General features: G+C 38.4%; 1 protein-coding gene and 1 long non-coding RNA gene across 2 annotated transcripts; one reads left to right on the forward strand and one right to left on the reverse strand.

Moving 5' to 3' along the window:
• Positions 1-248: 248 nt before the first annotated feature.
• On the forward strand, positions 249-3,112 carry LOC109212632. Its single transcript, XR_002065893.1, has 4 exons — positions 249-397; positions 1,403-1,587; positions 1,890-2,102; positions 3,031-3,112. It is a non-coding gene; the product is annotated as an uncharacterized LOC109212632 (long non-coding RNA).
• LOC109212631 lies at positions 2,734-6,170 on the reverse strand. Its single transcript, XM_019376298.1, has 3 exons — positions 6,038-6,170; positions 3,625-4,140; positions 2,734-3,513 (listed from the first exon to the last, which is right to left on the reverse strand). The coding sequence occupies exons 1-3, from the start codon at positions 6,165-6,167 to the stop codon at positions 2,987-2,989; spliced, it is 1,173 nt and encodes a 390-aa protein (XP_019231843.1). The 5' UTR covers positions 6,168-6,170; the 3' UTR covers positions 2,734-2,986.
• Between the last annotated feature and the right edge of the window lie 4,313 nt (positions 6,171-10,483).

Here is a 10,483-nt window from a genome sequence, read left to right on the forward strand (position 1 = left end):
AAAATATACTATGGTATAGAATTGGTAATTTGGTATACTAAATGTAATTATATCAAACCTTAAACATTGAGGGTAATAAGGTTTCCTATATGGTATAGGAATGTAAAAATTCCATTTAACAAGTCCAAAGAATGGACACATAGCCGTTGGACCCAGTGTAGCAATGCGGCCCAAGATCGCCAGAATTGGGCGAGCTATTAGAGTACCCGAATCCGAATTGAGAGTCCAGTTTTAGGGCCAAGCTGCCAGATAGCTCTTTACAAATTTGACTCACTTAGCTGTCATTACATCTTGAATGTTTTGATTCAATTTTTCAATTTAGGATTTGGAAGAATCAGTTCCGTTGTTGCGGAAGCAGCATGCCAGAGAAACGACTTCTAGATTTCAAATATCAATGGTACGCTGAGGCTACATTTCAGGTTTTTAAATTTTATTGTTTTTTGGTGATTTTATTGCTTGTTTCCATGACAGTAAGAGAGCTAAACCATGGTAAATCTCTCTATTCACTATTTACCTTATGGAGAAAGCTACTTGATCATGTTGTCATATTCTAAATTGCCATTAGAATGATGATGTACTCAGCACTGTACTATTTGTTACTGTTCCCTTGGCAGATATAAGCACTAGCTATCTTACAATTTAGTCCTTCTTTGTTCCAAATTCCAATAACGATAAAGATGTTGATTATGAGATTACTTGTATGAACGCTCTTCCCAAAAAGTTATATATATATATATATATATATATATATATATATATATATATATATATATATATATATATATATATATATATAACCGGTCTTGTGAGCCCCTTTGGCGGACGTGTCCTTGTACAATAAAGTCAAGAGTATAGTTCATATGTTTTTAAATCATACGGCAATCAGTTTTTGTCAGTCGGAAATGAGATTCTCTAGTGCGGGAGAACTAATTTGTCCTAAAAAGATATTGTAATGAAAGAGGTCTAGATAAAGCGAAGTGTGTATTGGAGTTCTTAAGCAAACTCCAATAATTTGACATTGAGATGTAATTCTTGTTGTAATCAGTTCTACTCATCTTCTTTATTTTTACTTTTGATGGGGGGAAATTGCTTGAGTGTCTTATATGAAAATTAGTAGTAATACATTGTATTGGTTCAGACTCATTAAGAATTTTAATGTACCAGAGAATTGCCTTTGTTTACTAGTAAAACAAGAATACCTTGTTGAAATTAGCAAGTGCTTATTTGTAGAGTGTACAGTGTAAACACTCCATGCATCATTTGAAGCAGGTTGTAGCAGTTTTTGCTTATTTAGAAGGTAGTGACAGCTGTTGTTGTCCTTTGCGTTGGCATTGATGCTTTACAAGTTATATCAATATGGAAATTGTATGGCCCAACTAAATTGTCCTATGATTTGTTACAGAGCGTGACTATCTGGACTTGGTTCTTCCTGCTTAGAGTCTTCCAGAGCATTTGCAGTTATAGGTGCTGGAGTCTCTGTGCTCCTTAGCTTTGCAGCCAATGCTTATTCTGACAAGGCCAGAGAAGGCTTAGAGTTTTATAGTCATCCGTGGCCTCAGTAAGGCATTCTCAGTTCGGCCATGCTCCGTAAGTACATTGTGTTCTCCCATGTGATACCGTTTATTGGAGGCTGCTGTAGCATGCAATTTTCATATACTAAGACCTGGTTGAGCTTGTCCAGCAATGGGTTACTGAAATTAAAATAATGGGTTCTGTCTTTCAGCAATATTTCCATAGACCAACATATTTGCTTAAACTTAGTTGCTACGCATACCGCTTAACCTTTCCCAGTCAGCATATAGCGGAAATATCAGTCTTTTCTTTTAGGTGGATATGGAGCTTTGCAACTAGCAACTCTATGTCACCAATTTTTTAACGTGATATTGTAGGTGTGGTATACTATATACCCTAACGAACTGAGGAAGAAACTAAGGGCATGGCAGCTGATATTTGAGGTAATCGACGAGCCTAATGATGAGGGTGAGATGTATCGTTTGCTCTGAAAACAGAGTGATCGGCTTCCGCAGCCTTATGCTAATGAAGTGGCTGCCAGATTTGATAATGGAGGAGCCTATCCACCTGATCTGGGTCTTATCACTAAGGTAATCTTTACAAAGTTTGGCAAAAATTTAATCTGTGTTGCCTGATTCTCTTTACGTTTTCAGGCCCGACACAATGGTAAAAACTATGTTTCCACTCTTCCTAACTGGCTATAAAGACCGTCCTGCAGTCGTCTCAGTACTTTCTGCCCCTCATACTGTTCTATGTTTTTGGTGCCGTTCATTTCTTGATAATAGGGTAAGCTTTGCGCAGAAAAATATTGTGCATCTGATGTGGTAGTGAGTAGAGAAGATATTTGTAAGAGGGTTAATCCTTCTATTAGCACATAGGAAAAAGAGGCATATCTCTTTCATAAATTGTAGAAAGAAGACCTTCAATTCCTCTCTTAGTGAATTTTGGACCACATCGAGTGAGTTTCAGATGACCGAACAAATCCATAAGATAAGAAACTGGAGTCAAATTGCATATTTTGATAGATAATTAGAGAGTATCAGACTAGAAAAGCAATGTAGAATGTATGAATGACTGGCATGTTGCTAGCTAGTTTTTTTAACCGTATCTTAAGTATGTGTTACAATGATGTGTTTAGATTTATCTCCTGTCTGGGGCTTATTAAAATAGAGTTTAATTTGGAATTTGGATTCATCTGATTTAATATGAGCAACGAATGAGTAGATTCATGAAGGATGTTATTTCATTTCTTGAATTTGTAAGTACATGTAAAATATGACACCGAAGACTAAATGATGTAACCCTCTAATTGCTTTTGCAATATGAAAAAACAAACATCTCCGCCATAGTAACATTACATGAAATAAGAACTCATTCCCTCGCATAAGAAATGCGGTAATAAGAAAGAAAAGGAGAGGCTAACTAATAACCATTCAAGTTTATGTATTACTAGTAATTAATTGATCTCTGGAATTTATGGATGGCGAACTCCAACTAATCTCACATCATCAACCACAGGACCACACAATGAGCCAGAGTGATCGCTCTTCATGTGATAGTATGTGCTCAAGAACCTGACCCTGGTGTGCTCAGAAACTGCTTTGAACCGAAGCTTGGCTCGTTTGAATCCTCCATTACCTGTGGATTCATAGGGGACTCGCAAAGTGATCTGGCCGGCAAATGCCTCTATAAGCATTGACCCTTGGCAGGAATTGCTGGCATCTCCTACCGAGAACATGAGGTCATAGACCTTTCCTTTTGTAGTTATCACTACTTGTGCTATTGCACTTTCTCTACCGGCCACAAGTTCGATGGCACGCTTGCCCTCCGGCACGGTGAAGTGTGCAGCATCAATGTATTTTACTGCCTTGAGAGATTCAATCATCCATCCGGGCAATGGTGAGTGATCATCCTCAATATTTGGAGGAATTAGAACTCCCCAGCTTGTGTTGGGGATGATATATGGACCCTCTTCAAAGTTTCCGTTCTTCAACATGTTGCCTGCGTCCATTTTATGTATTAGAATCTGAAGTTTAACTTTTATACACCGATAGTATAAAAGATTTTTTTACCAGCTTAAAACACACGCAGAGAGAGGGAGAGGGGGATTACCTTTTGGTCTATGAGGGTTTTTCAAAGCCTTGAGAGCAATGAAATCAATGAGAGGGCCACAAGCTGGGTCCTTCTCAATTGCAGGATTGTGTAACATGATGTCAATTTCATTGGCTTGGGCCAAGAAACCCCACGAATAAGAGTCCCAACCATCACTGCTATACATGGTCTGCATTGGAAGCATTCCCCAGTCATTAGGCTCATTCGTAGGCGACACTGACACGTTGAGCTTCTCTTCTTGAGCACAGGTCCTAGCAAAGTTGAAGGACAAAGAGTAGAAAGTTCCCTTAGTGACGTTCGTGATTCTGGTTTTGATTGAGGCGTCTTCCCCAAGCCTAACAGCAAAAGCTCCTTCTGGCACTGGAAGTAGCATGTCACCTTGGGTTTGGCCTGATTTAATGTATTCTACATAACCTGATATTTCCCAGTGGGGTATTGCGTGAGGGTCTGTCACTTTTGTGCCCTTCAATTGTGATGGTTTTGGACCTTGCTCGAAGTTGCCATTAGGCAATAATCCTGATCAACCCCAAGATAGAAAAGTTACGTACGTCCATAGAGAGACAGATGAGGCATGAGTTCAATAGTCTAATCGAATCCAATATATTGGATATGGGACATAAACAGTGGCGTACGCAGGAATTTTTGTAAGCGGTATCATTATTTGAAGAAGTGAGCAAATAAATATATTACTGTAACGATATGCGATGTTATTTTTTATATTTTACCCAATATTTTAATTTTATTTATTATTTATACATATAGATTACAAAAAAAAAAAAAAAAATCGACGAAGTGGTGTCATCTACAACCTTGTATATATATATATATATATATATATATATATATATATATATATGAAAATGATCACTAAAATACTAATGTATATCAATTTCTGAGGTCATATTTCAAGAGTGTAATGTGTTCAATGATTTGAGCTTAAATCATAGATCAGACTTTAACACAAGTTATATTCTAAACATGCTTTTAACACAAGCAGACCTTCCTCGAAATTGAGAAGATCTATACGTTTACGTGGACTAGAACCTATTCTAAGGTTAAGGTATAATCTAAACAGCATGTCATGTTGGTTGTGATCAGATACTTCTTTTTTTTCAAATTTGCCGTCAGAGTGAAAACCCTAAGAGTATTTGTTATATTTCTAATGAATAAATTAATGTCAATATAGTTATTTTTATTGCTAATTAACGCTAAAAGATAAATTCTTTAATATGTGTGAAACAACCAAAAAAAATCAATTAAAGCGAACTGGAGGGAGTATTAGCTAGTCTTCAAAGAACCCCACCAATTAAATGCAATATGAACTTGAATGATACAGTCCCATGTATGTCCCAAATAAGAAGAGAAATATGTAAGATATTAAATACTATGTTTCAATTTTATATTTCTGGAAATTACATAATAAGTATTATAAACTATAATTATTAATAATTCAAAATATTTTTAAAATATCTTAATAAGTCACGGTAAAAAAAAATTTCTTTAACTCTGAATAATAATGGTATTAACATAAGTGAAACAAAGAGAGTAATAATTAACACGGCACTCAAGCTATTCCGATATTCCCAAATCCCAACCAGTTATTTTATTGCCCCAATTCCTCGTCATAAAGATCCATGTGCAGAAAGCTGAAACTTCATTCTGCATGAAATTAATACTCGTACGAAGATATAAGCATTAAATTGCCTTATAGCTGAGTAACTATGTGTACGTCGTAGGTCGGTCCATGAATATTTTCCTGAATTTATACCCCAGTACTTTTCCATCACCACCACTCCCAACAAATTAGAATAAAGTTTGATATTCCAGCGATTTTCATAGTATTCTTTTCTTCATCCTTTTTTACCATCTTCTTCCTCTTTAAATGTGTGTCTGTGTGAGATATTCAATCATAAATCTTCTATGAAATAGCTCTATAATGAAGAAAGAAAAGTTAACAGATATGACCCTAGCTAATTTTTATAAATAAATTATATTATAAGAACCAGATTTAGCAATAATTCGACAAATCAAATATTTCCAAATAAGGGTTTATGATCTTATCTTCTACGTATACATCTATTGTTCTCTGCTACAGCAAAGTCTGGCAAAGCAAATTAAAACTACAAATAGGCTAAAAGCAAGAAGATGCGGAATTTCAGGCAAGGAGTAAACTTTGCATTTCACACTATATACGTAATACGTTAACACGTAAAAAGAAATACACTATCATGTTTCTCAAACTATTCTTAATAAGTAAAGTTAGTAATTTGAGATATAATTAGATCAAAACTAATCTATGAATGTAATTTAGTTAAGTTACACTAATATAAGTTAAATTAAATCATATGCTGAATCATTTATACACTATTTCATGTATATTTCTCAGCAATGGAAGCAAAATGAGAAAACTTACCATCGTTTACAGATAAAACGACATTTATGGTGGCACAGAGCAGCACTATCAGTATTGCCGTTCTCATTTTCATAAATTCTGGTTTTTTTGGAAGAAAAAGAGAGAGAAATATGTTGGGATGAAAATTCATAAACGCCTCGACTGGCTTTTATGTATTTCTATTCTAGAAAATGCCCCTGAGATTGAATGAATTAACGGTATTGCCACCACCATATTGCTCGTTCGTAGCTGGAACAAGGAAGCAACAGGTTTGCACGTGCACTTCTCCTGCCGAAGAACAAAGATAAAAAAGAAAACAAAAACTAATTAATTAAATAGTACTACTAATCAATATCCTTAACAATCGCAAAATGTCGGAATATATAATGTCCTACTTATTTTATTTGAAGGTTTTCTAAGGAATTACAAAGGTATGAAGGTTTAATTCTGAATCACCTCTTAATAGTATTTCTATAGGTTTTCTTAAAATTCTTTAGTTTAAACTAAATGTTTACCTTAAAACTTGGATAACAATTAAACTTATAATGTGGTTTTAAGGATACGTGATTTCACCTAATACCAATTGATAAATGCAAAGAATAATAATAGAAATTAACAATAGTATAAGGCGAACCGGTGTTTGAACAGAGCCCTCGAGCTTGTTATGCAAGAATAATTAAAATGCAATAAAATGATAAACAGAGAGTGTAAATCAAAGAGAGAATATTGTATTGATTTGATATGCGTGAATGTAATAATATGGTTACAAAATGATTAGGATCCCCTTTATATAGTGGAGGAATCATATTTATGGTACAATTCTAATTACGGAAGTAAATCCCATGATTAACTAGATAACCCCTTGATTTGATCTGTTCCGAGATATACGCCATGATATTTGGCCAGTCACGGATATCTCGCCTTTCCGTTGTTGCGCTTGGCTCGAAGTCTGTCATATTTGGTCTCGATCGCTATTGGCCTCAATCTCGACAGGCACCTCCATTCTTTAGACTTAATATCTCGTCTTCGTGCTCCGGTCCGATCCATTACGAGGCTAACCCTCGATGCAGTTTTCTGGTCTTGATCAAATAGCACAATCGGGTAGGCCTGATTTTAACCGTATACAAATAGTCCCCTCGTTTCTTGGAATGTAATGAGAAAAAATGAATTGAGCCTTCGATTTTGTACCTCGATTTATCCTGACTCATCCTCGTGACGTAAGCGACGGGAGCGACTGAAACATCCAGTCGGTACAATTTCCAAAATCATTAATGAGTGTCAGTTAGCGATCGACCACCAGTGCCTTTGAACCGTCGCCGTGAATCCTTAAATAGGTTTTCTTCTCACTTCCTCAAACTTTACTCTGAATTTTTCTTGTACTAATCTTCAAAATCCCTTTGAGTTCTTTAAGTCTATCTGCAAATCTTCAAAGCTTTTTACATCTTTTAAGCCTTCCCGTTCTGCATGGTCTCTTAGGCTTTGTTACCAACCCTTCCTCAAAACACCAAACCTCATTCTCTTCTTCCTTCTTTCAACTTACAGATATGGCAAAAACATCTAAAATCGTTCCTCAAAAGGAAAAGCTTCTTCATCGCGGTCGGCCGGTGATAAAACGCTAGTGGATCCACGCCTTGAGGAGTGCGTTCCCGATGGGGGTGTGGTCTTACTTCCGACTTTAAATTCGAGAAAACTTCCTCTGTCCCTGGCCAGTGTGAGCTAATGTCGAGATACATGTGCTCGATAACTAAGAGCGGCCTTGAGCAGGTCAAGAAAGACTGCAATTGGGATAAGAAAGAGGTGGTGATCCCGATCCCTGAGGAAGATATCACTACCCACGTGAATGGGTTTCTAAGTGTATACACTTACCCTTTCACTAGGGGTGTTCATAAAAACCCGAAAAATCGAACCAAACCGACCAAAAAACCGATACTTTTTGGTTTGGTTTGGTTTTGGTTTTGAATTTTAAAAACCGATCAAATTTGGTTTGGTTTTGGTTTTAATCATAAAAAAACCGAAAAAACCGAACCAAACCGACTATAGGAGTAGTTATTTCAAATTTATTATTACACCCATATATATGTATATTTTTATACAAAGTTTCAAAAATTTTATGGTAAATGTTAATAGTTTGCACTTTTAGTATAGTTCTTTACCTTTACATTCTAGTTTGATTGGTAGTTTTCTTTTGTTAAGTGTAAGAATCCATTTCGTGTTAAAAATAATATATTTTTAGTTGAGTTCTTAAATTATTCATCACTATTTGATTCAATTATCATCAATATATCTTGGTAAATAATAGATTTCTCAAAGGGCAATTGATTTGATAGTGTTAAGTTGAAAATGTGGTCGCCGAAATATGTGTTTGGTCGTGTATATCTTATATTTAAGAAACAACCGACAAATAACCGAAAAATCGACAAAACCCGACATAAACCGAATCGAGAAAAAACCGACTTAATTGGTTTGGTTTGGTTCTAATATTTGAAAATCCAAACCGAACCATGAACACCCCTACCTTTCACGCTGGGCACTGTCGACCTCGTCGTCCTCGACTTCTGCCACCAATATCAAATAACCCTAGGTTAGATTCACCACCTCATCAGGCTGTATCGGCCCCGTCTTTTACGAGGTGGACTGATAAAGCTTCAGTGTCGGGCCACCAAGATATTGTTCTCGAGCATAGACGAGGAGAAGGATCGAGGGTAGATGGGTTGATTCGTCCGAGTGAAGACCTCCGACCTAATTCTGCCCGAGAAGATACCATTTCTCGAGAAGTGGAATGTGAAGCGTAAGTTCAACTCTTCTTTTGGCTTTAATTCGCTGTTTTGTTTTCTCTAATTCTCCTCATCGACATTCTTTTCTATGACATAGCGGTTGCTTGGATGCCCGGCGATTCCGAACCTCGAGAGCTGGGTTCGGACCCTAGCTTCGACCTCCTCGTACGTTGAGCGCTCATGGCGCGATTTAGCAAGGGGCCGATGGGAGGCCAAAAATCACGGTAAGCCTTTTCTCTACGTATCTGATGGCTTTTGTTAAAATGTTTCCCTCTTTTACTCACTTGGTTCTCTTTCCTACAGGCCTCGGGAAAGATGCTGTCATGAGGCCCCCGTCCGAGGAGGAGAAGGTTTAGCCCCCGGTCCCGAAGCCGGTGAAGGAAAAGAAAAGAAAAGGGGTCTCACTCTCTGATACTCCAAAGCCCAACAAGAGCAAGGATCACAAGTCGAAGATAGACACAGCCGCCTTGCCTGCTGATGTAGCTCAGCGATTAAGGGATGAGGACGAGGAAGATGAAGATGCTGGCTTCGAGATAGTAGCCCGAAAGAGGAGCGCCGAGGCCCCAAAAGCTGCTGAGCCGGTGACGATCGAAGAGGTTCAGCCTCGGATTGAGGAGGTATCGGAAGAAGGTCCAAGCAAAGTCCCCGAGTCATCGGAGGTTGTAGATACTTCCCGCCGTGATGAGTGATCGGCGGATGTTCCCGAAGGGACCGATTCTATGGCCCTTCAGAACGAAGGGAACGCCCCAAGTGACTTGCTTGGGGCAATAAATATTGACGATTCGCCGCCCCTCCCCAAATTTTTCGAGGGGCAAATTCAGGTGGCCCGGGCTGTGGAGACCCCCTACGTGGGAATGGACCACGAAGGGGAGGACCTTTTCTGTGGTTACTTTAGGGGGTCGAAGATGTTACCGTTCCGGGTGATGCATCGAGTCTCTTTGATAAGGCTCAACAACTTGTGAGCCGGGTAAGACTCAGTTCCCTTCATCAATATTACGCTTGCATTTATTTTTTCTTGCCTGACTTCCTTTCTTTCTTCGTAGGCTTTCACACTTCATCAGGAAGCATTTTCTAAGTCCCGGGCAGAGCTGAGTCGGTGCGAGGCCGATCTCAAAAAAGCTTACGGAGAAGAGAGATGCCCTCAAACTTCTCAGTGGACAAAATAGAGGAGATTAGGGACCTCCGAGCTGAATTGGCAACAGCTCATAAAGAGCAGACCGACCTGATTAAGTAGGTAATGTAAGTTTTTGGAAGCTCGATATATCAATTCGGGAACAACGACTAACACTTTGATCCTGTAGGTTCAGCAGAAGGACAAAAAGATCGAGCAACTTCGCTAGGAGGCCAAAATGATGAAGGCGGAGACTTTAGGGTGGAAGCAAAACATGGATCGCCTTGCCTCGGAGAAAGATACTGCTCAAGCCCAACTGTTATCGGTCGAACGTCAGCTCCAAAGCATGAAGGAAATGTCAGCTCTAAAGCATGAAGGAGGAAATCTTGGCCCGAGCCAAGAAAATTGATGAGCTTGAGGCTCGGTTGGCCGCTGAGCTTGCAAAGGCCACATCTGAGACGGAAAGAGTAAAGGCTGAAGCTGAGGCGATCGTGGCCGTCTATCGAGCTGATGCTGAAGCTGCTCAAGTTCAAGGAAAGGAAGTGGCTGACACCGCTCAGACTCGATCATACTGGGTTGTCG

The sequence above is a fragment of the Nicotiana attenuata genome, unplaced genomic scaffold (assembly GCF_001879085.1).
Source record: "Nicotiana attenuata strain UT unplaced genomic scaffold, NIATTr2, whole genome shotgun sequence".
NCBI lineage: Eukaryota > Viridiplantae > Streptophyta > Magnoliopsida > Solanales > Solanaceae > Nicotiana > Nicotiana attenuata.